The 27,838-nt window shown below is 51.5% G+C and overlaps 1 protein-coding gene across 6 annotated transcripts; it reads right to left on the reverse strand.

Annotated features, from left to right (window-relative positions):
- Positions 1–2,062: 2,062 nt before the first annotated feature.
- Positions 2,063–27,130, reverse strand: JUP (junction plakoglobin). Of its 6 annotated transcripts, none has more exons than XM_080924026.1 (15): positions 27,007–27,130; positions 15,919–16,134; positions 13,298–13,557; positions 12,911–13,149; positions 11,615–11,816; positions 10,509–10,653; positions 10,027–10,130; positions 8,588–8,926; positions 7,475–7,630; positions 7,153–7,272; positions 5,090–5,240; positions 4,857–4,978; positions 3,973–4,012; positions 3,616–3,781; positions 2,063–2,855 (listed from the first exon to the last, which is right to left on the reverse strand). In XM_080924026.1, exons 2-14 carry the CDS (start codon positions 16,124–16,126, stop codon positions 3,630–3,632), a joined length of 2,238 nt encoding a protein of 745 aa, XP_080780152.1. In that variant the 5' UTR covers positions 16,127–16,134; positions 27,007–27,130; the 3' UTR covers positions 2,063–2,855; positions 3,616–3,629. The 6 variants fall into 6 exon arrangements, with proteins under 6 accessions (XP_080780152.1, XP_080780151.1, XP_080780154.1 ...); XM_080924025.1 differs by having other exon boundaries at positions 26,992–27,118; XM_080924028.1 differs by lacking the exon at positions 27,007–27,130 and adding an exon at positions 26,797–26,818.
- Between the last annotated feature and the right edge of the window lie 708 nt (positions 27,131–27,838).

The following is a 27,838-nucleotide window of genomic DNA, read 5'->3' on the forward strand; positions in this document are numbered from 1 at the left end:
GGTGGTGATGTACCCAATGGCTTCTCAACTTCTCCGTACAAAGGCTGGTCATGTGACGTAGTTCCAGTAAACAGCGGGCAAATATCTCTTCTTAATTAAAGGAGTCAAATCTGTAGGAATCAAGTTTGCCGTCCTCCCATCCCCCATTTTTATGATTTTTAAAAGCATGATTATTTTGTCTGAACATATGCATGTGCACCACAGGCATGCCAGGTGCCTGTGGAGGCCAGAGTTCCCCGGAACTGGGGTTGCAGACAGTTTCGAACTGCCACGTGAGTGCTGGAGATGGAATCCAGGTCTGCTAAAGAGGAGTCTCTCCAACCCCATTCACCCTCTGCTTGGAATCCCAACATCTCCTTTTATCTTGACATGAGGCAGATGGGCCAGGCATGGTTTCTTCTCTGAGTGTAGGGACCTCAGGCACAAACCAAACTCGGGCTCTACCCTGTGCTACAACACAGCCCTATTTTATAGATACCAGAAATGGACCATTTATGGTACCCTTTTTGGCTAGCCTGTGGAAGCTCAGAGCTCCAGCTCCATCAGGGCTAGAATTAACTTTCAATCTTTCTGCGACCATTTTGGTACCTTCTCTGATCCCTTGCCCCTGCTGCCTGTCATGGGGATACACACTGAGATTCTTCCTTGATATCCATCTTCCATCCCCTTCTGGGGTGGGTAGACTTCTTGCTATCTTCCTTGGCATCTCTACCTCTGCTCCATTCTGGGCAGCTAGAGATAACATAAGCACGCTCTCTGGTTTCTCCTTGGGTTCAGTGAACAGGGGGCATCAGTGGTTGGGGGTGAGGTACCAGCCTGTCTGTCTGGAGCATCAGCCACAGGTGCAGAATCCTACCATATCAGGGCATCCAGCATGCCTGGCTAACATCTTCTTTCACCACCTCAGGCTCATGTGCTGTCTCTCCCTTGCTGCTTCCCGCACTTGCTCACAGGCTCTAGTGTTCTTCCTTTACCAGATTCTTTTCAACCTACCCAGACTGAGCGTTCAGCTAGGCCCTGAACATAGAGCACAGTTAAATAAAGAGTATTGTTAAATGACTTCCTTGCTTGTGGTATCTGTATGCTGTGTCTCCTCCCCTTCCCATGGTGCAGCTCAGCTGTCATTACCTCGGCTTGATGGCACAGTCATCCCTTGACTGAACTAACTCCCTGTCTCCACCCTAGACAGCTTCTTTCTTCCTGGACCCCCCCTGATCTGTTTGTTTTTTTTTTTTTTTTTCCTTCTCTATTTCATTCTCAAATGTGGTTGGTTGAGCAGGGAAACAGGATGTTACCCTGATGCTCTGTGACCCTCAGGTCCTAGCCTGGGCTCCATACAGGTTTAGGAAGCAGATATCTGGCCCCACAAGAGCAGATCACAGGAATTTCCTGTTCTCAGCATCTGCCAAGGCCATTGTGACTAGCCCACTTCAGAAAGAGCTTAATGTTGCTGGTGGGGAAGCGTCACATGCACTAGGAGAAAAGACATCTGTGTCCAGTGACTGCATCAGGTAGCAAAGCAGGCGGCAGGATTAGCCCAGGATCAGTGTTTCTGTGGCAATGCTGAGACAGATGGCATAGGCCAGCATGAAAAGGCTTTCCTGGTAGAGGGGACAGCCTGAGCAAAGACCGAGAGGCAAGAGAGAATGCAGAGGGTGCTGGCCAGCATTAGTGTTACTGGTTTGTGAGCAGCAAAGGTGGACAGGAGCTGGGGCAGGCCCATTTCTGGCCAACAAGAAGCCTATATTCGTATGCAATAGGCCATGGAGAGATGGGGTATAGGAGACATTTGTCACAGCAGGGTGGCAGAAACTGAATGAAGTCAGCAAGGAGCTTACTTGTGGAACAAGACAGCCTGGTGTTCCTAAAGCGGAAGCTCTTGGTCACCTATCCTGTGGCCTAGACCCCTAAGGTTCTGTGTGAGCATGGGATTAAACCATTCAATGGACTCTTGTTCTTCCAACACTCCCTTCTCTTCATCTGCCTCATCCAACCCTGAGGACTGGCACCCCCCTGTTATGCCCCTTCTTTCCCGTACACCAAAATGCTTGAACAACCTCCATTGGCTCTCTTGTTATTTTATTTTCTTTGCTTTGGTCTATACAAAAACAAAAAGAAAAGAAAAAAACCAATAACCAAAACATAAAGTGTTGATAATAAGACTCTCTGAGGGGACTTCCCTTTCAGTCCTTGCCAAACCTATGTGCAGGATGTGGGAGTCTAACAGGAGTGGGAGAAGAAAGCCCCTCACCACACACCAGAGGGGTGAGCTAGAGCACTTCTGTAGGTCAGATGGGCCAGTGTGGAGCATTGTGAGAGGGAGCTTCACCCTTGGGTGGGAAAAAGCAGACTTAGCATCCTAAAGAGAAGGGCAGGTCCTAACAGGGGCACCTAAAGTCTCCACTCTCTCTCCCTACCTCCAAGAGGGTCCCTGAACTTTTCAAAAGAAGCTTTGGATGTCAGAGGTTGGGGCCCTGAACCTGCATCTTGGATATCCCAGGAGGGTCAGGGCAGCTGGATGCTGAAGTTCAGTGAGAAAATTGGCCCCAGAAAAACAAAGGAAGCCCTGGGGGTCCAGGCAGCTGGAGTTGGCAGAGAGGGTCTGCTGTGCAGGGACACAGGCTGAGTCTAAAGCTTTAGTGGCCATAGCCATGTGGGGAGGGGGAGAAAGTGCTGAGCCTGGATCCCCAGCCCAGGACAGAAAAGCAGGAGCAGACACCATCCCAAAATCCCTATGGAGGAACTCTCTGGAGCATGTGTTCAGCCAGAAGTCCAGGCTGGCTCCCGGGGCTCAGGTACTTTTCTGCCTCGTCCCACAGTCTGCTCTGGAGAGCTTTCCAGGTGAGAAACAGCTCCTGTGGAACATGTAAACACAGAGGTCAGGTGCTTGACAGGCCTGCATCCCCAGAAGCTCAGGGTGCTATTGTGACATCTGCCTATAACCCCAGAAAAAAATGGTCCTATTCCTTAACTGCTTAGAAGTAGCTAGAGGTGCATAGAGTCACCAAGCAAGGGACAAATATAAAGGAGGACCCCCACCCCAAGCTGTGCAGGCCTATAATCCAACTACTTAGGGGGCTGATGCAGAAAGAGCCTAAATTCAAGGCATGCCTGGGCTCCAGAACATTAAAGGCTGGCCTGGACAGTTTAGAGAGACTGTCTCAATATAACAGAAGGCAAAATCAGGACTAGGGATGTGGTTCAATGGTAGAGCCCTTGCCTAGCACCCATAAAGGATAATAGGTTCAGTCCCCAGTGTTAACAAAAGAAAAAGAATAAAAGGTGACACTGGGTATGGTGATGTTGATAAGGCTGGGGAAAAGCCACAGACTTGAGGGCCAGCCTGGGCTACACAGTGAATTTCAGGCCAGCCTGAAACATGGAGTAAAACCTTGTCAATAATAATATTCACCATCAATCATCACAAGAAAAGCAGGCCGAATCACAGTGGATCAAAAAGCATAGGATTGCCACACTCCTTCCCCACCCACAAATGAGCAAGGGTTTACAGCCCAGAATGGAAAGGTCCCCACCAGAGCAGAGAGAAAAGAAAGTGTCACTGCTAACCACAGCTCTAGGCAGAGGGCAAAGCTGGAAGACAGAAAGGGGTCTTACTGAGGTGGAGCCAGCTAGGCCAGCATGTGGTCTGCAGCGGGGTAGGGGGGTCTCAGGCCGTCACTGTAGGTGTCCATGGGGTAGTCCCCATCCATGTCCATGTGCATGTCCAGGGGGTCCAGAGGCACATCGCTGGAGTACATGGGGCGGTAGGTGGCATCCATGTCTGGGGATGAGAAAGGAAGGCTTATCCAGAGACCTGCAGGCCACACATGGTCGTAGAGTAGGCCCACAGCTTACTAACACCTCCCTACACCCTCAACAGCAAGGATGTAGACTGGAACACACTGGCTACCATGAGTTTCCACTCTCACCCACACAGCCCCAGGCTCTGGGTTGACGGTTGCACACACTCACCATCTGCATAGGGTTCGTTGATCGGGATCATACTCTGGGCCTGAGGAAGGACAAAAAGACATAAGATAGTATGAGAAAGTATCTTCTGGGCTGCTTTTCCACTAAGGAACAGAGAAGTGCTCCAAACAAGAAACCTCCTCCTCCACCACCATACCACACCACCCTAACCCCTGGGTTCCATTACACACACACACACACACTCCACATCCACAAACCCTTTATATTCATGTGGACAAAAGAGATATGTAGCTGGGAACAGTGGGTGGATCATTCCTGCAACCCCAGCACTTAGGAGCCTGAGGCAGGAGGATTGGTGCAGAGTCCAGGCTAGCTAGAGCTAGAGTGAGACCCCAATTCCTGTTCATTCCAGCATTCAGTGGTCAAGGCAAGAGAATCATACATTCAAAGTCAGCCTGGGCTACCTATATAGCAAGACTATCTCAAAACACCATTCAGGACTACAGATACACAGTTCAGGGATGGAGTGTACACAGGACCTGATCTGACTCCCAGTACTAAAAAATACACAAGCAAACAAACAAAACCACATCATAAAGGACCCCACTGCTGGGCTGGAGAGATGCCTCACAGGTTGAGAGCACTGGCTACTCTTTCAGAGGTCATGAGTTCAATTCCCAGCCACCACATGGTGGCTCATGGCTCTCTATAAAGTCAGGCATGGTGACCCATACCTCAATGCCCTTTAGTAACAGCACTTGAGAGGTGGAGACAGGAAGCTTAAGAGTTCAAATTCAGCCTCGGAGTGAATATTGAGTTGGAGGTTATCTCTCTGACGTCAGCTGTGCCTCCTCAGAGAGCAGCGAGCTGCCCCGTGCAGTATGTAGCTTGCACAATCAGATGTTCAAATCCAGTCTGATACTCACAGCCTCCCAGGCAGCTGGGTCATGCTTGAAGAGCGAGTTGGTGAGTTCCACAGACACTCGCTTACGGTAATCCGGGTTCTTGTCCTCGGAGATGCGGAACAGGACAGCAGCCGCATAGGTTGCTGAGCAGAGATGGAGGTTAAGACCAAGTCAGAAGCTGCCTGTGCCTGTGGCTGGAGAAACAGAGCCCCGCCTCCTCCCTCTGGCACTTTCCCACAGCCGCGGCCCCTCACCGGTGCCCTCATTGCGGGAGTGGAGCAGTTCCATGAGAGGGGCAGAGGCGCCCTCCGCATCTATGGCATCAGCAGCCTCCTTGTCCTGGGCTAGCTCACACAGCACTCCGGCAGCCACACGCTGGATGTTCTCCACAGAGGAATACAGGAGCTAGGAGAGAGGACATGGGTAGAGGTGAGGAGTGAGATAAACCAGGCTGCATACCAACAGCACTGCCCAGTCCTGCCCTGTATAGCCATCCCAGATAAGAGAAAACCAAGGAAAACATAAAGAAAGGGCATAAAACCAGACCAGCCACTAATACCTGAGCAGACACACAGCCTCTGCTAACATGTCAGCATGGGACCAGTGTACTTATCACTACTATTACATACTATATACTTTTAATAATATAGTTTATTATATACTACATACTATATACACTATACATAAGCACGCCATTACACACACATATGCATATATATATGTGTGTGTGTGTGTTTGTTTTTCCAGGCAGGATTTATCTGTATAATAACCCTGGCTATCCCAGAGTGCCTTTGTAGACCAGGCTGGCCTTGAACTCTCAGAGATGTGCCAGCCTCTGCCTCCCAAGTGCCGGGATTAAAGGTGTGCACACCCAGTCTCGATACATATATTTTTTCGTGTGTGTTTATATGTATGTGTGCATCATGGTGACTGTGTTTTGGGGCACATGTGCACTTGGGTACATGTACTAGTGTATGAAGATCAGAGGTTGGAGTCATGTGTTCCCTTTAGTTGCTTCTCAATTTTTCAGACAGGGTCTGTCTCCGAACCTGCAGCTCCAGGTCTGACTCACTGCTCCCAATGCCTGGGGTAAAGTCACCCTGCAGCCCCTGTGTGCTGGGATCTGGTCTTGGCTCCTTGGGTTGCACAGCAAATACCTCACTGACTGGCGTCTCCCAGCCCCACTAATAATTTTGATTCTTTTTTTCTTTTTCTCTTTCTCTCTCTCTCTCTCTCTCTCTCTCTCTCTTTTTGCCTGACATAGTAGAAGAAGGCATTTTTCTGTATTATTTCAAACTATGAGTTCATATAAATAGGAGGAATATAAAGCTAACAAAGAAACAACCCATTACCACTGAAGGTAGGATGGGATGAGTCCTTCAGTCTGAACACTAATAAAAATTATTTTCAGGGGCTGGAGAGATGGCTTAGCGGTTAAGAGCACTGACTGGTCTTCCAGAGGTCCTGAGTTCAAATCCCAGCAATCACATGGTGGCTCACAACCATCTGTAATGGGATCTGATGTCCTCTTCTGGTGTGTCTGAAGACAGTGACAATGTACTCAACTTTATTATTTTAAGTCAAAGATAACCCAAGTTAGCCTTGAGTCCACTCTGTATTGGAGGCTGGCCTTGCACGGCTAATCCTCCAGCCTCTGCCCCTCAGTGCAGGAATGAGAAGCACGAACCACCACACCCAGTTGTTTCCTTCAAAACCATTTCCTTACCGTCCCCCCACAAAGCTTGTTTTTAACAGCTGTGTCTGCAATTGTTATCTCTCAGCACAGTCTCTGTCTGTTTAGGTTACACTAAATGATTTCCCCCAAGAGAGAGGCTTGAATTCCAGGTCAAAGGATAGCTCCCAGGCTGCCTTCCCCTCCCCACCCAAGTGAGGCACAAGATGCACAGTTTACCCAACCCTCAACTTGGCCAACCTGACAGTGGAAAATGGCCTCTCACTGGGAGCTAAATTTCATTTCTGTAAATTCCTGGGCCGAGCCACGTCTGCTTATGAGCCACCTGGGAGCCACTTGTTGACTCCGAGCACACAGGACTGTTAAGGACCCGGTGTTAATGAGCTCCGGTGTGCTGAGGCACTCGCCCCTAAGCTCCAAGTGCTGCCTTTCCTGTTGTCCTCAGCAGGCAGATGCTCTCGATGTCTGTGTGGCTGTATCTAAGAAGGCTCTTGTGATCTCCCTTGCTTCGAAGCTTGGAAAGCCACCTAACCATCCTTCTACACAGACCTAGACTAAGCCTGGCCCACACACCCCACACCCCTCAGACATGTCTGGGGACAGATCTCCTGCTACCGGACTCACCTGGACAAACAGGGGAATTGTGTTGAGCCGGAAGATCTCCATGCGGTTCATGGGATCCCGGGCAAGGATGTGCAGGGCCCCGGTGCAGCCCTCCACGATCTCCTCCATCCTCACGCCATCCTGCACGAGAAGAGCCATGATGAAGCAAGAGGATGGGAACAGGTAGCCCTGGACAAAGCACAACCTTCCCCTCCACGACCCTGACACCTTTCATCAGTCCTTCGAGTTGACACTAATGTCAACTCACCTCTTCCTTTATACACATGAGCCCTGAGGACACACTCCACGGAATGCGAACCGCGTCACCACTATGCTTTCTTACCGTGTAGGGCTGCTGGGTGCCTGCAGCTACATGTCGCTGGGCATCCTGGTGGGCCTTGACCAACAGCTGAACGAGGCGGGGAATGACCGAGGCCTCCTGCAGTGGGGCATGGTTGGCCGGGCACAGAGCCAGGTTCCGGATCAGGCCGATGGTTGCCTGGCAAGAAAGAAGGCAGTGATGGGGGGGGGTAGTCCTTGAACATCTGGGGGATCCCAGCTCCCCAGCTTTGGGTATTTTGTGCCTCCCGTTATCTCTTCTGAATCCCAGCCCTACTACAGCAAAAATTACAATGTAAGGAACGCCCTGGCTACTCCTGTAGCTGCATCTGGGGGCTTGGGGGTGGGGCTGTAGGCACAGAACAGAATCTAGATCTAAGGTTGGGGCTTTAGCTCAGTTGGGAGAGTGCTTGCCTAGGATACACAAAGGGTTTGATCCCCAGCACCACACAGAGAGGGTGTGGTGGCGCATAGTTAGAACACCAGCACTTGAGAGAGGCTGAGGCAGGAGGATCAAGGTGATCCTCAGCTACAATTTGGGGTTAGCCTGGGATACCTGAGACTGTACTTAAAAAAAAAAAAAGAGAGATCTAGATTGCTGAGGTGGGACATGTCTTTAATATTCTCAGCAGTCAGGAGCCTGAGGCAGGAGGATTGCAAGTCTAAGGCCAGCCTGGGCTACATCTCAGGGACTTTGTTTCAAAAAATAGCCAGAGTCAGGAATGGTGACAAACACCTTTAATCCCAGCACTCGGGAGGCAGAGGCAGAAGAATCTCTGTGAGTTCGAAGCCAGCCTGGTCTACAGAATTATAGGACAACCAGAGCTATAGAGTGAGACCCTGTCCCCCCAAAACAAAATAAATAAGTGAATAACTCTAGTAAGACTTTAAAAATAAACAATGAGATAAATAGGTGGGGATGGTAAAAGCAGACAAATGAAAACTCAGTCCCTGGAGCAGAGACAGTGTTGAAGTAGAAATGCCTGTGAGAGCTGTTTGCTGTTATCTAGGTCCTCCTTACTGCTCTTCTACCCCCTTACCACATCCCTAAAACCCTGAACAGGGGACGCACCCCTCACCTACCACCCCCACGGCAGTGGCTGTGGCCTTATTGTACCTTGACCAGTGGCCACTGGTTTGGCTGGTTGAGCAGTTTCACAATGGCCGGGATCCCATAGTTGAGGCGCACAGAGTTCTGAGCCATCTCAGCCTCTGGGTGGCGGCTGGTAAGGTGGCGCAGGGCGCAGACGGCGGGCTCTGTGATGTCATCCTTGTCTCCGGCTCTCAGGATGGCGTGGATGAGCGCCTCCACGCCATTGTTCTGCGTCACCAGCGTCTTGTTTTTGCTATTGTTGCAGGTCAGGTTGGAGAGGGTGCCAGTGGCGCAGGTGAGGACGTTGACGTCATCCACGCTCAGCTGGTTGACCAGGATCTTCAGCACACTCTCCAGGCCCTCCTAACACAGGAAGAACACGGAGGTTAAGGGACACGCCGTTTCTACACAGCCTCTCCAGTAGGTCCAAGGGAAATGGACAGGCTGAAGGGCTCAGGCTTGCTTGTGTATAGCCAAACCTTAACCTCATGGCCTCCCATGCCTCGAGGGAAGCCCTTAGCAGCTCCACATTCCCACAGCTGCAGGTCTGCCTCTAATTCCAAACCCTATATGTGCCTCATTCCTGCGGGCTGCAGGAGGCCTCTGGTCAGGAGGAAGTTAGCAATGGGTCATAGGTTTCAATGTCACCTGGTCTCCTCTACATACTTCTTACCTGCTGGGCCTTCTCTGTCACACCTGGAGTCCCCAAGCTAAATCTACTTCAAAAAAAAAAAAAAAAAAACCTCTAATAAACCTCCCTTCTCCCAAGGACTGCTACGTAGGGCTAGCCCTAGGTCAGAATGGCTCTCGGCCTTGGAGATGCACATCACAGGCCAGCTATGTCCTTTACTAGCACTGAACACAGGCTCTCTCAACTCTAAGCCTCAGTTTTTTTCCCCACAACCAGGGCTGCTTGCTCCCCCTCCAGATGACCAAGAGCGCAGGTCCATGAGGCCATGCAAAATGCCAGCCCGTGGAGGATGCTTGCTTGGTGGTATGCTGATGGCTAAGCACAGGGACAGAAGTCTGCTTGGAAGATGGTACCACAGACTTGCCCTGAAGCTGCAGTCCCCTGTGACTAGAAATGTGTGTGTGTGTGTGTGTGTATTTTATCTGCCTGTGTATCCATGCTCCATGTGCATGCCCAGTGCCCTCAGAGGCTCTGTAAGCAGAGCCACCAACAAGTGCTCTTAACCACTGAGCCATCTCTCCAGCCCCTGTCCCAGAGTCTAGGCCCAAACTGTCCCCTCACCTGACCCCCAACGTAAAGTTGTCAGCCCTCTTCTTTTTCCTTCCCAAACCTTAAGCAGGATGAAAGCCTCCTACTAAAGACGTGATGATCACGTGGGCCTTTCCAGCCTTAGCCATGAAGGAGGAAGACTCACAGGTCCCAGAGGTCATATGCCCAGGTGGATGGCTGGCATGGTTTCAGAGACTGGCCCAGGTCCAGACTCCCCTCTCACCTGCTTGGTGGCCACATCCGAGAGATTGCGCAGAGTCCACAGGCAGTTCTGCACCAGGCGGGGGCTGTTGCTTGTCAAGTGCTTGCCCAGAGCCTGCATCCCACCTGGGGAGGGGACAAGAGTCTTGTCAGCCTCAAGGGAGCTAGAATGGCAGGGCAGGGATCCTGCCCTGATCATCCTGACTCCAGAGATCACTTTTTGGTTTTTATCTTTAAAGATCGTTATTATTTGTGTGTGTGTGCATGCGTGTATGTGTGTGTGTGTGTGTGTGTTCATGGGGGGTAAAGGGTGGAGAGGTGTAGGAATGGTGTACAATACCCAGAAGAGGGAACCAGACCCTCCCAGTGTGAGCTACAGGCAGTTGTGAGTCACTGGGTGTGGGGACTGGGAACCAAACTTAGGTCCTCTAGAAAAGTAGCAAGAGCTCTTAAGGTCTGAGTCTACTCTTGGGTTACCCGATAAGCCATGGTTCCCACACTCACCTGCCTCCACAATGGCAGGCTTGTTGCTAGGACACACGGAGAGCACCTTGAGCACACGGCTGGTGGTCCACAGAAGCTTCTCGTAGCTGTAGTTCCTCATGATCTGCACAAGCCCCTGGGGTCCCCCATTGGCTAGGATGATCAGCTGTCGGGGCAGGGAGGAGATAAAGGCTGAGTGTGAGACAGAAGGCATGTGTGGGGGTGACGCGGCTGTCCCTACGAAGCTCCCACCGAGCTGCAAATGGCTTCCGTGACTATCAAGCCAACAACTCGGAAAAAGATGATGATATCAAATGCTGGTGAGGATGTGGCAAAGGAAAGCTAGTCACAGCCAGTACCAGGGATGGTGGTGGAAAGAGGGCTGGAGAGATGGTTCAGTGGTTAAGAGCGCTGACTGCTCTTCCAGTGGTCCTGAGTTCAATTCCCAGAAACCACATGGTGGCTCACAGCCATCTGTAATGGTACCCAAGGCCCTCTTCTGGTGTGTCTGAAGACAGTTACAGTGTACTTATATTAAATAAATAAATCCTTTTGGAAAGAGAGCTAACCCATGGAGTACGTCTAGAAGTGCTTAAAAATAAATAGAAATCAAAAGACCTTTTTTGCCCTGCCAGATCTGGTGTTCCACACCAACAGTTGGGAAACTGAGACAAGAAGATGTAGGATTCCAGGTCAGCCAGGGTCAGTGAGACCCTGTCTAAAAAACACAGAGAGGGCTGGAGAGATGGCTCAGCGGTTAGGAGCATTGGTGGCTCTTCCAGAGGTCCTAGGTTCGATTCCCAGCACCCACATGGTGAATTATAACAATCTGTAATTTCAGTTCTAGGGCATCCATCACCCTCTTCTGGCCTCCAAGCCATCTCTCCACCCTGCCCCCTTTTCTCTATTCTAAGGACTGAATCTGAGGTCACTCAGGATGCTGGACGGTATTCTATCCCTGAGTTATATCCTTAGCCCTATTTTTTTTCTCGTCCTTAAAAATATTGGTTCTGAAGAATTCCGAAGCATGATAAGAGACCCATTCGTCTGTGCATATACATCAATATGCCTTCCAGAAAGTGGCCTGAAGCCACTACGATGCTGTAGGCCTTGGTGGAGGAACCCACCTTGCTCTCCTGGTTGCCATAGGCCAAGAGCTGTAGGCAGTCAGTGGTGATAGCCAGGAACTTAGGGTTGTTCTTGTTGAGTAGGGGCACCATCTTCTGTAGCCCATCTGCCAGACGCACCGCCATCTTGGCGCCCTCCTGGTAAAGCAGCAGGTTGTGCAGGGTGGTGATGGCATAGAACAGGACAGACTCTACGGGGGAACTGAGGAACAGGCAGAACCTGTGTGAGTCAGTTGCCAGAGCCCAGGCCTGAATGTGGGTCTGGAAGGAGTCCCCGCTACATCCAGAAAGCTCACCCCAAATCAACAACCCCATGCAAATACACCCTTACCAAAATCTCATTCTTCCTGAAGCACAAACCCTTTCTAATTTGTTTATGTGTGTGCGTGTGTTGGTGTGTCAACGTGAATGCACATGCATGGAGGCCAGGAGGCAAACTCAGAAGTGCTCCTCAGAGGTGCTCCTCGGGAACACAGTCCCCTTCCTTAGACAGCGTCTCTTACTGGCCTGGATCTCGCCAATTAGGCTAAACTAGTCAGCCAGCAAGCTCCAGGGATGCTTCTGGTTTCCACTTCCTCAGTACTGGGGAAACACTTTACCATATCCATGTTTCCATGGGTGCTGGAGATTAAAGACAGTTCTCACTATGTATCCCTGGCTAGCCTAGAACTCTCGGTACAGATCAGGTTGGCCTGGAACTCATAAAGATCTGCATGGTCTCTACCTCTGAGGGCTGGGATTACAGGAGAGCACCACCAATGCCCAGCCAGCCCCACTGTTAAAGACATCAGCACACAGCGCATCTTCTCTCTACTCCTGCATCTGAGGTCCTGCAAGATGCTAATTACATACAAGGTCCCTGGACAGCTGAGTTACTACCGTGTCTAAGGTCATATAGGAGAAGCCCTGGGAGAGGATCAGAGGGGAGTGAAATCAGCTTCTACCCTCAAAGAACTCCCTTTCACTATCCTCAAAGAAATCCAGGAAGCAAGGCAGCACAGTTGGGTGGGGGTCAGTCATACTGTTCTCTCCGGCAAGGATAGCCTGCCCCTCATCTACTCTGACCAAGTATACTTAGTTGACAAAGCTCCACTCTCAAACCTGCTGCTGTGCCTCTGGGTACTCTCAACCATTCTTTGCCACAACTTAACATTATATGCTGTTTACACTGCTGTCTCTGGATTAGGCTGTGAGCAGCTGAGATCCAGGATGGGTGTGGTGATCCTTATCTTATCCATGTATGGAAGCCCAGGAAAAGGATGCTGGGAGGCGCCTATGCTGCAGAGAAGAAAGTACCTGAGCATCCGGACTAGGGCAGGGATGCCTCCAGACTTGAAGATAGCAAGCAAGCCCTCTCGGTGATGGGAGAGGTTGTGCAGGATGCTGGTGGTACATCGGGCAGCGTCCAGGTCACTGGTGTTCTGCATGGTACGCACCACAGCCGCTACCAGCTGGGGCGAGCCCATTAGGGCACGGCGGGATGCCTCCTTCTTGGACAGCTGGTTCACAATCATAGCCGCTTTGGTCACCACTACCTGGAGGAAGTGTGTGAGACCTTGAGCACTTAGCCCCAGGTTTCTCCTCCACAAAGGAAGGAAGGCAAAGGTCCTTCCGCAGAGCTTAGACCCATCCCTCTGGGGACAGCCAGCTCTATCCCACCCCACCTCCAGGCCCTTCACAGACCGGGTCCTCGTCGTTGAGCAGCTTGGTGAGCTCAGGCAAAGCCCGGGTGGCCAGCTCTGCATCATCCTGGTAGTTGATGAGATGTACAATGGCCGACTTGAGTAACTGGGATGGTTCGGCCAGTCGCTGCAGGTTGGTCGTCTGCCCCTCCACCTGGGTGGCCAGTAGGAGAGAACTGTCCTCTCCTGACACACCTGGACACATGGCCTCCCGTACCCGCTTGGCTCTGGCCGTAGTGGACATCTGGTACTCCAGGTCACCTAAAAGCCAAATTCCACAAGGACTGAGCTGCAGATTTTACGGGGACCCTGAAGTGCAAGGTAAGCCTTGCAGATGTGGCTCTGAGCTGCGTCGTGTTCCACCAAAGTACAGGGCATCATGAGTCTGAACCTAACCAGGGTCCTGGGGGAACCATCATCACCCTTGCCTGTATCACCCCATTTATAGAATGAGGTACAACTAGCCCTCTCAGCACAGGCAACTCTATGACAACTAAGATCACAGCTATGACTTGCTTTTAAAAGACTTACGTCTGACACCTATTATTACAAAAATGTCTGCTACAATATATGTATTCATTACAGTACAGTTCTAGGAAGTAAAGGTAGGACCACACACTTGCTCAGCAAGCACTCTACCACTGAGCTATATTCCCAGCCTTTAAAGAAAAAAATTAGGGACCAGAGAAATGGTACTGCCATTAAGAGCACATACTGCTCTTGCAAAGGATGTTAGTTCCATTCCTAGCACCTTCATGGTGGCGCACAATCATCTCAAATTCCAGTTGTGAGGTTCTGGCACCCTCTTCTGGCCACCATAAGCACTGCATCCATTTGGTACATACACATAACGTACATGCAAGCACACACACATACAAAAAATTAAAACTACTTTAAGCGTCCCAAGTTGGCTTATAACTTACTTTGTGCTCAGTTATATCTTGTACTTGTAATCCTCCTGCCTCAGCCTACTAAGCAGCTGGGACATCATATACCTTTGCTACCCTGGCCAGCTCAGCTGGTAGAATGCTTGCCTAACAAGGTTCTACTCCCAGCAATGAATAAAAGCAGGCAAGGCTGGAGAGATGGCTCAGCGGTTAAGAGCACTGACTGCTCTTCCAGAGGTCCTGAGTTCAATTCCCAGCAACCACATGGTGGCTCACAACCATCTGTAAGAGGATCTGATACCCCCTTCTGGTGTATCTGAAGACAGAGACAGTGTACCCACATACATGAAATAAATAATTCTTTAAGAAAAAGAAAGGACCCATACTTGTGGAGCACTTGTGCCTGACAGTGTGTTAAACACCTTTCTCCTTATTTAATCTGTCAACAATAATCTCACAAGGCAAGTATAACACTCTGCTTTGCAGGACACTAGATGCTGAGGTCACAAAAGCAGTGGACTCAGGAGCCCAGAGTCCTGCTGTTCCTCCACCTGTAACCATCAGGGTGGTCAGACATGAGATTAGACAAGCTAAACTTCATCGCTCTGATGATACAACTCGCTTTCCACAAAGCAGCAATTCTCTCCTGCATGGGGGGCCAAGATCACAAGAGACAAGACAGAAGGGTGGCTTTGAGAAGACAGACAGGAGCAAGAGTCCTCAAGGGAAACACTGAGTTCTACCTCTGGGTAGGCTGAGGCTATACAACAAACTAAACAAAACAAAAAGTCCCATATAGCCCTGCTGTGGCCAATGTGCAATGCCCTAGTAGAGAGGTGGGAAGGTCATTCTCTAATTAATGGGGAAGGAGAGGCTGCCCACAGGGCTCTCTATTTAAATTCTTTCCTTTAGCTCCTAGGAGTGCACCTGGCCCAGCTGGGCACAGAGAGGTTCGACCAGCACAGCTAAGAAGGGGAACTGGGACACAGGCTCAGTTCATAAAGCCCTAACCAGCCACAGCTCGTCCTGCAACTGCCCAGGCCCCAAATCTCCTCCCCTGCAATGTTTAGGGCCCTGGGGGCAAGACCATGTGCACCTTTGTCCCAGAAGGGAAGAGAACACCTGGACTGGTAGAGTATTTGACTTTATGACAGGAACCCACAAGGGAATCAGCTGCCCCGTGCCTGTCCTCAGTACATCTGTATGTCATGTGTTAGCCCAGTCTAAGCATAAACACTGTGACTCTTCCTCTAGACTGGGGGGCGGGGCGGGTTGTTCCCTTTCTTATCAACCATGAGGTTCCTGGAGTGAAAAGAGTATGCCTTCCCATAATCCCCAGACCTCTCCAATCACCACCCAGAGGGGTATCAATAAAGTTTCCTTATTACATTTCTAAGATCCCAGAAACCAAGAACTTGGGGCTCCAATGACACCCCTGGGTCAGCGCTTGCGCTGCCCTACACTTTCAGAATTCACTGGAACGACTTCTGTATCTATCTCTGGGTAGCCACAAGTTCCCTTCAGACTTCCTGTGTCCTCAAGAGTGGGAACTGTGAAGCTGGGTGTGGTGGTACACACCTCTAATTCCAGTACATGGGGGGGGGAGGTTGGGAGGAGGGCAGAAGCAGGCAGATCTCTGTGAGTTCAAAACCAGCCTGAGTGTTCCAGGACAGCTAGGGCTATACAGAGAACCCATCTTGAAACACCCGAAAGGATAAAACCCTGGAGTCCAGACCTTGGTTTTGTGGCACCCCTTGGGTATAGGTGGTCGTCTTCTTGAGTGTGTACTGTCTGCCGCAGGCTTCATCCTCATCCATGATGCCCTTGCTGCTGACGGAGGGCACACAGGTATTGACACCTGAGTGGATGCCTGAGTCGTAGGTGTATGTCTGCTGCCACTCTGTCACCTTGATGGGCTGTTCAATAAGGTTCATCACCTCCATGGTGGCTGCTGAAGACAAAAAACAGGAGCACAACGTCAGCTGCCTAGAGGGACACTGTTACCTCCAGTTTCAACTTGGCTGTAGCCCTCATCCCCTGAAGCCCTATCATAGCCCCAAGGGCCTCGAAGGTTACAGACAGTAAGGTGAAATAGAAGGACACCCAACCCAAAAAGGAGCTGCCCAACCAGAAGATGGCCTGGAGCACAGTAGGGCTGTAGAAGGGCCATGATGAATAAATTTTTGCAGTGGCCAGCTCTGGGGTGGAGACAGGCAACAGCCAGATCCCTCCAGCCTAGCTCAGGCCCTCTCACCAGCCTGCCCCAACCCAACATTTCCAGTGGAAAAGGAACTAAGGGCCTCAGACAGCTGCTGGGCTCTGTAGACCTGCCCTCACTCCACTCAAGTTCCCTGGGAACGGTTGCAAAGGCAACACACTCTCAGCCATTGGACAAGAGATTGTTGGGTAGGGCAGGGAAGCTGTCTGACAGGTTTCTCTGAGACGCCCAGGGCTCCCTCAGATTTCCTGAATTTCACATTCCAGAAGGTCAAGCTTAACCAGGGCTTCCTCTCTTCCAGCTCCCAGCTTTCCCGGCATTCTGAGCTCTATAGACCAGTTCAAAATCTTGGCAAGATACTCCCTTGCCAATCCACCTCTCGTTGCGAACCAATGGCTTCAAATTCAGGTTCCACCACACTCAATAGAATGCTGTGAGGATAGTGCTTGGGAAGGACTGGCTATGGTGACAGCACTTGGTAGGTGTTTACTATTGGGGACCAGATTGTGGCTGTCCAAACTGCGTCACCCCTACAGTGTTCGTTCATCATCCACTTTCTGGAACCTGGGCTAGCAGCACGGAGTGGGGCAGGCCTCTGAGGTGGTCACTGCTGTTGAGGACTCTCACCCTGTTCTGAGGACCTGGTGCCACTTTAAGGCTCATGAGCATCTGCATCGACTTGATATGGGCTCCCCATTTACTCTGTTTGGCCCCCCCGCTGTCATGGGCACTGACTCTACCGAAACTACCACCACCTACATACAGGCTGTCACAGACAGAGACAAAGGAATGTCTGAAGACCTACTATGTGCTTACACTCTTCCCACATGCCTCCAGACCCCTCACAAATGCCATCAGCCTTGCATATGGGTTTCAAAGCCTTGCTCTGCAATTTATAGATGTGGAAACTGGCTAGAAATGGGACCAGAGAAAGGACCAGGCATAGAGAAGCTTGATGCTAAAGTCTTCTGCCTCTACACTCCAATACTGCCTCAGAGAATGATCAGAGCCCAGGCTAGTCCACTCGTAAAACGGGGTGGTGCCCAGCATCTCTCAAACAGGTTGTTCCACCATGATGGGGGGACCTGCAAAAATTAGGGTGGGGCAGCTGGTGTACTGAGAGGCGCCACCCCAGGAACAAAGAGAACCAGGGGCCTCTTCCCAGTGACAGCCCCGGCCCCACCTTCAATGCATGACGACAGAGGGACATGGTAGAACACGCCTGTCATGCCAGTACTGGGGAGACTGGGATAGAAGGCTCACCAGTGGGAGGCCGGCTACAAAAGGAGACACTGTTTCAAAGAAAAAAAGGGAAAGCCTAATGAACGTTCTCCCAGGATTCCTGGGACGCACAGCCTCTCCCCTGCCACAAGCTGTCCTAAAACAGAGGCAGGAGCAGTACCAGCTCCCAGCTGCCACTCTCCTCCCTTCCCGCCATCCTGGGTGACTCAGAGTTTCGTTTGGGGTTGATAAACAGCAGCAGACCCAGGCTACCAACAGCAGGCTCTGTGCCACCAGATGTGCGCAGCTGCTCCCAGACACTTGCCTGGAGTAGCTATTTTAGAATACTCCCACCTTCACATGCTCCCCTCCTCCAGCACAGGCAGCAGCGACAAGCAGGAAATCAGGAGCTTGGAGGCCAGCTCAAGAAAATCCTGCCTTCCCCCTTCCCCATCCTGTCCTCTGCCCCAAGGGGGGCCCCAAATAGAGAACTTGAGGAGCTTGGGAGGAATGAGTGGGTCCCAGAAGTCATCTTTGAGAGACAGAAAAACAAAACAAAACAAAACAAAAAAAAAACAAAACAAAACAAAAAAAAAAAAAACAAAAACCTGAACCCTGAGCTCTTGAGAAGGTGAAACCCACCAGCACTGACCCTCCAATGCCTAATGGAGGTGAAATATATGGTCCAAGTAGATAAGGATTAGGGCCCAGGAGGCATGAACTCCCCAGAACAACTACAAAGTTGCCTTCCACTGAGGTAGCCATACAACCAGCCATCTAGGACCCAGAGAAATGAGAGAAGGCTCATCTCGAACCAAGAACCAGCCTCAGTTCAGAAGGAACACTGCAGTCAAGGGGAGCCTCAGTGGAGGGGTTCACTCACAGGCTAGTCCTTAGGCCCAGCTGGCCAGGCCTGGAGCCAAGGGAAAGGCTGGAAAACTGCCCAGGGGAAGGCAGAGGTCAAAGGATACCAGAGGGCAAGCATCCAGTTCTCTGATAGACAGTGAATTCCAACCCTGCAGTTAAGACTTTTGCTGATTCCAATTTGCAAGTAGGGAAACTGAGGCTCCATGGTGCAGAAATTGTGGCACTTTGCTCAGTACTGGCTTTGCCTTACTTGCCTTTTAGTCCATTTCTTAGAATATGGGAGAAGCTGAGCCCTCTGATGGAGGGAAGGAAGGGGAAGGTAAGGACGAGGGTGCTCACAGGTGGAGGACCTCCCATCTAGGCACTGGTCAGAATAGGGTCAGATTAGTTCAGATTAAAATCTCAGCTCTACCATACCTGCTGGGAATCTTAGGGTGGTTTTGTTTTGCTTTTGAGTGATTTATTTTTAATGTGTATTGGTGTTTTGCCTGCATGCATGTGGGTGTGAGGGTGTCAGAGCCTCTGAAAATGGGGTTACAGACAGTTGTGAGCTGCCATGTGGTTGCTGGGAACTGAACCCGGGTTCTTTGGAAGTGCCCTGGTGCTCTTAACCACTGAAATGTCTCTCCAGCCCCTTTGGGTGTTTTTTTTAACCTGAGAAAGGCTGGCCCCAAGATCTCAGAAGAAGCATTGATGTACCAGGTTCTAACAAGGCCCTGGGGTTCCAGTGTCAGTGAAGGGAAGGTTAAGAGCGAGCAAGATAAGAGTAGAAACCTCTCAGAGAGGGGACACACCAGAACTCTTCCCAGAAACAGCTACTCTTGCAAGGGGAAGGCTGGTAGTCAGCCATCAGACAGAATGGTCAATCAACTTCACCTTTCTCCCTACCAGCTCCAAGAGAGCCTGGGAAATTCTTCCACAACAAGCCAAAATACAGGTTTGGCCATTCTCAGGGTGTAGAAGCTGCACCCAGTTCGGCCTCAGCATTCTCTCTGGATGCACAGGTCAGACCTTCTGCAATGCCCCTGGACAGAACCAGGGTGGAAATGAGCGAGACAGTAGTGGGGCCCTGCCCAGGCACTGGGCCAGAGATGGGGAGAGACAGAGACAGGGCGGGTTTCCTAGTTGAAAGGGGGACCTTTGTTTAGCAGTGGGACTCTGCTCCATTGTTGGTAGCAGGGAGGAAGAAACCAGCTCAGAAATCACAGGGTGGAGTAGGAGGGCAGGAAGAGAGAAGACACAAGCCCTTGAAGGGTAGGCAAAGGGCCCTTCCCCCACTGGCTCCAGACTGGAGGGGTAAGAGCCCCGCCCTTCTTGCCTGTTCCTCTGTACAGCCAGCTGGGGTGCTGGCACCATGCATCCTCCATCCAAGCTGTCCTGCAGAATGATGCCCAGTCCTGACTTTAAAAATAACCCCACCAAGAGTGACAGCAGCCTCCGGCCTAGCCAGCACCTGCAGCAACAGGCACAGCCAGGCTGGGCTGCTAAGTGACAACAAAGCCCCTAGGAATATGCTCAGGAACAGACTATTTGAGAGGCTAGGCTGGACCTGGGTGCAGAAACAAAGCATGGGACCACACATGGCAGGCAAAGCTGGGCTCTCCTAGGGTCCTTCGGGCTAGAGGTTGGTACCCTATGCACACCCAGATCCACAGGCTTCCATCAAAGCAGGAGAGGAGCGGTGGGTAAGCATCTTTGCAAAGGGTCTCCATCAGAGCCAACACCTAACTGGCTATGGGCCTTTTGACAAGACAAACTACTTAGTCATGTGACCCCTTTTTCTTGGACTGTCTGTGACCTGAACTCAGCTATCACCCTCCTTGCCTCTCCTTCAACCTGAAGCAGTAGCCAGTCCAAACAGAACAGTTCCCACCTCAGGGTGAGGGCTTAGAGAGGACACCAGCTCTAAGCTTCCCTTCTCAGTGCCTCTGGGTCTAGCTGAGATACTCCCAGCAGTCCCAAGGACAGAAAGAAACACACATTGTCATGGTTCACACAGTCAGACACAGAAACTTCTAGAGACTGCCGATTCCAGGAGGGAACCCCTCACTGTCTCTCAGTGCCTCATTCTATCATGGTAAGAGCCTCCTGGGCAGACACCATGGTTTTCATCATCAGAATGGTCACACTGGTAAGAGAGACAAGCAGGAGCTACTCATGCATAGCAGTGCTGAGGACCGGAGAAGACAAGGGAAGTTTTAAAGGAACATTCTCACTTCCAGCCTGGAGGGCAGCCCAGGCCAGACCATGGCGAAGAAGAGGTCTGGAGTGGGAGAGGCTCGGGCCATGACCTAGCTGCTGTTTGTTCTCTTCTGGGCCACTTCCCAAAGCAAACAGAGCCGGGTGGGAAAACGAAGGGGATGTGTAGCAGAGGGAAGTGGCCCGGCCAAGTGGCCTGACCTAGGGAACCCCAGGGTTCTCCTAACAGAGGGCTCCAGCTGCAGCTGCATCCCTGATGAGGACAGCATCCCGAGCCAGCAGATGAGCCCAAACCAGGACTCCTGGGAGTGGAAAATTACTCCAGCTGTTACAAGCCACTAGCCAGCAAGCACCACTGGGGCTTAGACAGCCCCATTAACAGCAGTTGGATGCCAGCCAGTTAGGGTATGATGTTTCAGGGGTAGAGCTGGACAGGAGGGACCTCAACCCTTAGTCCCCTGAACAACACAGCCTGCAGCAAGCAAAAGATTTGGGAGCCACCATGTGGTTGCGGGGAATCAAACTCAGGACCTCTGGAAGAGCAGTCAGTGCTCTTAACCACTGAGCCATCTCTCCAGCCCAAGCAAAGGCTTTACAAGGCTTCATGAAAATGCCTTGGTTGGGGCTGCTAAGATGGCTCAGCGGGTAAAGGTGCCTGATGACAGGAGAGAACTGACTCTTGCAAGTCGCCCCCTTGACTTCAGCCTATGTGCGGCAACCCTAACACACACGCAAAATAAATACATGTTTGGAAAATAAAACTTGCCATGGTGAGGGCCTAGGAGGGCTTCGCGGATGAGCGGCTTATGAATGAAGTGTTTGTGTGGCATGCCCGGAAGTCCTCCCTGGGTTCCAATCCCTGTATTATGCAGGAATAAAAGCAGCTCACCACTGTATACGGAGCTCATGTGGAGGTGGAAGGTCAAGACCAGAGGAGGGTGGGGAGGAAGGTTCGAGGTGGCTGCCTCATCCAGTTCAGTCTCACAAACTTGTACGAATTCCTCCATTAAAAAAAATAATAATAATGATCAGCCAGCCTGCACACTTTTGAGACAACCACTCCAGATGCAGAGGCCAGCCTGGTCTACATGAGGAAAAAAAAAATAGATGATTAACTGAGCATGGTGGCGCATGCTCAGTTAATCCTGACACTCAGAGACAGAGGCAGGTAGATGTCTGTGAGTTCCTGGACAGAAAGGGAATACATAGAAATCCTGTCTTTAAAAACCAAAAAAGAAAAAAAAAAAAAAAAGAAGAAAGAAAGAAAAGAAAAGAGCTAATATGAATTTCACAGTGAAAGGAGGCAGAGGGACAGGACAGCCCACAGTGAGGCAGTTTGTTGATAGCCTGGCCTCTTCTTGCCATCGCTAGACATAAGATCTCTCTCCACACTGTGAAACCGCAGAGAAAGCTGAGCACCCTCCTCTGCGGCCAACCAAAAGTTAAGAGACCAGGAGGCTAGCATAAGCAGACAGTCAAAGAACACACTGTCTCTCTCTCTGTGTCTCTCTCCAAGCCTAGCTCAGGAAGTTGCTGGAAAATGGAACAGTCAACCATGTCCCAAGAGAAAGGCCTCAGGGTGTCTGTCATCTGTAGAGTCACAAATCCCAGTGACCTGCCCTGGCCCATCCCACTACCTTTTTCTTTCAGGGAGCTTCTGGGCCAGCTAGCTGCCAGACACTGGTTCGGCCCTGTGGTTTTTCTTCCCAAAGTCCCCAAACAAAAAGTTTCCTCCTAGGACTCAGACTGACTATTCACCCACAGGAAGTAGTAAATCCTGGGCAAGGGTGGCCCTCTCCAGAGGTGGTTCTACTATAAGCCTCCACCTGCTTCTCCTTTTGAAGTGAAGACCTCTCATCCGGAGCTAGAGAGATGTCTCAGCAGTTAAGAGCACTTACTGCTCTTGGAGAGGACCCAGACCAGTTCCCAGAACCCATATGGCAGTTCCCAATCCTCTGTAACTCTACTTGCGGAGGGGAGGGGGGTTCTGACAGTGTTTTCTGGATAGAAAGTCTTTTGTTCTGTCTAGCCTCTTCTTTTCATAAGGACATCTGTGTGTCCGCACCTCATCCCCACCTACCTTGTCCCTGTGGCCTCGGGGTGCTAGAAAGCCACAGGCCCATAGCCCGGTGTGGTCGTCTGCCAGAATGACTTCATTCTCCCTCTGTGCTTTTCAGTCAAGGCTTCTTCTGGCTTAGGGCTCTCTTTTCTAATACCAGCAATTATGCTGTGGTTCCGTCCTAATCTTAAGATCTGGTAGTAAGAGCCTCAGTCTTCAGGATGTACCAGTACACAGGCTCAACCTAGCCCCAGTTCCCCACTCCCAGGCCCATTCTGAAGCCAGGTGCTGGGTTGGCAGAGGACCCCAAATCAGGCATACCTAAGAAGACCTTGCACCACCAATCCTTCCTTGAAGGCTAGGGCTCTGGCTGACAGGCACCCCCTCCCCCAACCAATTACCCTTCTCCCTCCCACAGCAAGACTCTCCTGTGGAGTTTTTCATAGCTTAGATGAAAGGGTCTCCAGCAAGAGCAGGGCAGTAGAAAACTCCTCTCCAAGCAGCGTGGCTGTGCTAACTGGGATGATCCAGCAGGACTCTCACCCAAACCTAAATCTGACTCTATTCCCCAGAGAGCGCCCCACCCCCACCCCATCCCCACTTAAACTTGGCAAAGCCCCAGACACTAATGAAGCAGGTAGCTGTCACATCCTATCAGGGATCCATCCCAGAATGCTCTGAGCTATGCTGTCCTTCCATCTGGTCTCCCCTAACTTAGACCCTCACAGCTCCTGGTCTGGAGAAGCTACTTTATCACCTACCGCAGCGACCACAGTGAGGTTTCAGAGTACTGGCAGCCAGGGTAATGACTCACTCCCACCTGACAAACCTGTCCCGCCTTCACCACCCTCCCACCCCCCCTCTCCCGTCTAGCAGGGCTCTCCTAAATTCCCTTCTATCCTTGGAGCTGAGGCCCTCCAAAAGGGGTAGTAGAAAACTTCCATTTAGGGCTAAAGAGGTAGCTTCCTTGGTAGAGAGCTCGCCTAGCATATAACCTCCAGCACGGGATGAGCCAGTTACAGTGTGCTACATGCGTGTAATTCCAGCACTTGAGAGGTAGAGTCAGGGGGAATCACAAGTTCAAAGCCTGAACAGTTGAGAGATGGCCGATTGGGTTAAAGCTAAATTGGATCCACAGGACCCACGGGGTGAAAAGAAAAAAAAAAAAATCTTCTGCTCAGACACACAGGCACACACAAAACAAACAAACATGATGATGATGATGATGATAAATGTTTTAAAATGTTTGCCGGACATAGTAGCACACACATGTTATCCCAGGGAGCAGGGGCAGGTGGATCTCTGTGAGTTTGAGGCTCCCCCTAGTCTATATAGCAAGTTCTAGGCTAGCAAGAGCTGGAAGTTGAGACCCTGTCTTCAAAAAAGGAAAGAAGTAGTTCAAGATTAACCTAGAGGCTAGCCTAGGCTACATGAGACTCTGTCAAGAAAAGGGGGTAGGGGGTGGCTTCCATCCAGGGCTGATGATGATGATGGATTCCTTGGGAAAGTGCTTGTCTAAGCTTCTACAAGGTTCTGGATTTGGTCCTTAGAACCCAAAAGAAAAAAGGGGAAAGAAAAGGAAATCCTTCTGGAGTTGTAGTGGAGCCAGACAGCAGAACGAGGTCTAAGCTTAGCGCTCTCTTCTTGAGTCTAGCTGGGCAAGATGCTAACCTTCCCTGAGTTTCTGAGGAAGACATTAACTGTGCCTGCCCCCCCCCCCCCAGCACGATTAGTGGGAACTGTAGTGAAAGCGCTTGGTACCAGATAGTCTTCTGGCTTTGAGTTACCGTCAGTCAAGTACTTTCTGGGTCGCTGAGCCTAAGAAGCAAGGTGCCATGACCCAGGCTGCACAGGCAAGGAGACACCGCTCAGAGATTCAAGCTAGCTCAGTCCAAATTTATCTCCCAGTGCTCAGAACTTGCCCCTTAGACTATCTCTCAAGATCACTGTCCTTCTGTGGACCAGCCAAGTGTGTCACCTTGTTCTAAAGGAGCTTGGTGGGAGGACAGGCCTTCCTCTCACAGGCGATGGCCTGTGGGCCCCCAGGAAGGAAAACGGTCAATCAGGCTCCGCCTGACCTTCCGTTCCCACAGGCTGCATTCTCCAAGCTCAACCTTAGCAGGCCAGACGGCGGCTCCAGAGGGAATGGGGTGGAGCTCGGGTGCGGGGGAGGCTCCTGTCACCCAAGCCCAGACTTGACCTGGCAAGAAATGACTAATCGGATCCTACCTTTGCTTCCCCTCCCTCCTGTCCGGTCAGAAGCCAGCTTGGGCCAGGCAGCTCCTAGCCATACTTCCTCAGCACTGTTTCTTCAGCACAGCCACAAACCAGATTGGCTCAACTAATCATTTTAGCTCACGTAATTACAATGCCTTCCCCTCCTCCACCTAGGCACAGAGAGGTGCCTAAAACTTCATGCCCCCAGTGCTTCCTGGAGGTGGTCACACATATTTTACCACCCACAGGAACCTAAGGGGGTTACTCCAGGGTAGAGTCTCTCCCCCACCCCAACTCTCCTATTCACAAGCAAGCACCACCACCACCACGGCTTCCAGGTGAGTCAGAGCCAGCAGTGTTCGGGACCCCTGCCCTATCTTCTCTCTGCTCTGTCCCCCCAAGTAGACTGGGCTCCAAATGCCAACGGAAAGGCCAGTCTTTAGACTTGTATAAACCAGTTAAGCAAGCCGAGAAGAAGTTCCCAGTCAGAGAAGAGCTCTCAGCACACAGGAGGCAAGGGGAAGATCACTGTTCAGCCTGAGGGTGCCTGGCAAGGAAGAAGCCTTCCACAGCGAAGACTTCCTCCTGTCCCACTTTCTCAGCCAAACGTTCAGGAAAAGAGTGGGTGGAGGAGGGACTTCTGGCAAGTCTTCTAGAAAGAACGCACCTTCATAATTTAGAAATCCAGCGAACGGCAAGCGACATTCCTGCCCTATGCTATCCTGCCTCAATTGTCAGCCAGTTAAATAAAATGGGAGATGGAATGGGGGAGTTGGGGAAAGATTAATCACTCTTCCCAACCTTCCTAGTTTGGCCCAGCCCTGCCCCAACCCCATTCCTGAAGATGGGGCAGAGCTTGGGGGAGAGGCTCTTAGTAGGCCTCATATAAGGGGGTGTGGTGGTCCCGGGAGAAGAGGAGAAGGCGAAAGGGAAAGGAAGAAGATACTTCCCCTTTCAGCAACGCCCCCCGCCCCACCCCCATTGGTCCCCACCTCAGCCTTAGGGGCCTAGCAAACAGGATGAAGGTTGGGGGCAGGGAGAGCAGGGTCAAAACAGGCTGTGTTCAGCTTGGAGCTGACTGGAGGAAGGGGCTTTCCTCCAAGAAGTGTCACCAAACCTAGAATAAGCTCTCAACAAGGAGACGGGGAATATCCTAGAAAAGGCTCCCACGGTTACTTTCTCCTGGAAAGTTTGTTTGGAGTGATTTCTCAACAATAATGGGTTCCAGAAATCCAAAGATATTGCTGTTTCCCTATCAACACTCTGGAAACCACAGGTACTAAAAACTGGGCGAGTGCTTGTTAATTTTCTCTACCGGCCCAGACTCCAGGCCATACCACCATGTCAGTTCCCCCGTCACCCCATCCCACCTCCGTAGAAGAAAGCATAGACAGGCATAGACTAGAGTGGAGGGAGGCGCCACAGGTCCAGCTCAGAGCTACAGGGCAGGGCCTCCGTCCCCCAAGCGCTCACCTGCTCAGCTCAGCAGGTGGGAATCGCGTCTCTGGGAAAATGTGCACTCGGCCCCCACAGTTGGGTAAGCTGGGCGCAGACAATAGGGCCCCACCCAGGCCTGGGGGAGTAGGGAGGGAGGGAAAGCGAGGATGACGCGTGGGGTGGGGTGAGGGTGGCCCCAAAGAGACTAGACAGCAAGTTTCCTGAGCGGTAAATTCCTATCACCGTAGGCTCTGGGACCAGGTGGAGCGGGTCAAAGTCTGCCCGGTCAGTTCCAGGGGAGAGTCAGGGACGCCGTGTCTAGCAAGCTCCGCGAGCCCTTGGGGAGGCGCGAACTCCCAGGCACCTGCCCTAGCTCCTCCCCGCCCTTCTCATACCTGCGGTTCACAGAGCCTGGAGGGGCGCTCCAACCCGGATCACTTGTCCCAAGGGTCCCGCGCCCCGGACCCCAGCGCGCCCCCTGTCGTTGGTGTAGGATGTGCTCCCTGGCACCCGCCCTCACCTGCCCTGAAACCTCTGGAACCAGCCTCTCGGCCGCTGGCTGTCCCTACTCTGCCTGCAGTGATACGTACCCCGATCGGGTGTACCTGAGCGTGGAGCCGGGCGGAGCCGGGTTGGGGTCGGGTCTGGCCGGGAGGGAGCCCGCGCGGGCAGCGAACTGAGCTCTGCGCGCTCGGGCGGCGGCTGCTCCGGACTCTGGCCAAGGCAGCAACTCAGTAACCGAACAAAAGGCAAAGGGACCTGACAGCCAAGCCACACCTCTCGCCCCCTCGAAGCTCCGCCCCCCTAGGGAGACTCCCACCCTCCGAGTCTATCTCACTGGCTGCCCAGCCTGACTATCCCATCGAGGGGCGGAGCCTCGTGCCGGGACCTCTACCACGGCCGCCACTGTTTATGCGCTCACCATTGGCCCCAGGGACTGCCAGTCGGCTCTGGGGTAGACGCCAACTTGAGGTCTCATCCTCACTCTGCATCTATTGGCAAATAGAAAGTTTCTTCCTTATGATTGGACAGAGGGCTGTCAGTAAGACTAAGGGAAAAGCCAATGGAACAGGTGGGGCGTTACTAGCCCCACCCTAGCCTTGAGCAGGTAAGACTCATTATTCTCCCCTTCCCCCTACCTGTTCAACAGGTGAGTCAGGGGGAGGCATGGGAAAGGACTGACGCCTTCACTAGCCAGCCAACTCAGCGTCAGGCTTATTCATTCTTGCCTCAACATTGTAATGAGATGTTTGTCAAGCATTTCATAGGCTTTGTGCGAAGTTGGAATTTCTCCCCCCTTCAAAAGATGGAGTGTTCCCTGTTCCCTTCTGCTTAGAATTAGAAGGCCTGGATTTGGGTTTCTCCCCTTAATCTTTGTATGACCTTAGGCCAGTAAGTATACCTTTCACCCTGTATCTCTTCTGTAAAGTGGGTTCA

Source organism: Micromys minutus, assembly GCF_963924665.1.
Source record: "Micromys minutus genome assembly, chromosome: 10".
Classification (NCBI taxonomy): domain Eukaryota; kingdom Metazoa; phylum Chordata; class Mammalia; order Rodentia; family Muridae; genus Micromys; species Micromys minutus.

Excerpts from the sequence above, each read along its gene's own strand:
- JUP (XM_080924023.1), bottom strand. The coding sequence starts at position 22,811 with ATGGGCCTGTGGCTTTCTAGCACCCCGAGGCCACAGGGACAAG. Across the intron at positions 16,135-22,768 it reads CCCGAGGCCACAGGGACAAG|CAGCCACCATGGAGGTGATG; the intron begins GTAGGTGGGGAT and ends TTTTGTCTTCAG. Across the intron at positions 4,979-5,089 it reads CTCCCGCAATGAGGGCACCG|CAACCTATGCGGCTGCTGTC; the intron begins GTGAGGGGCCGC and ends ATCTCTGCTCAG.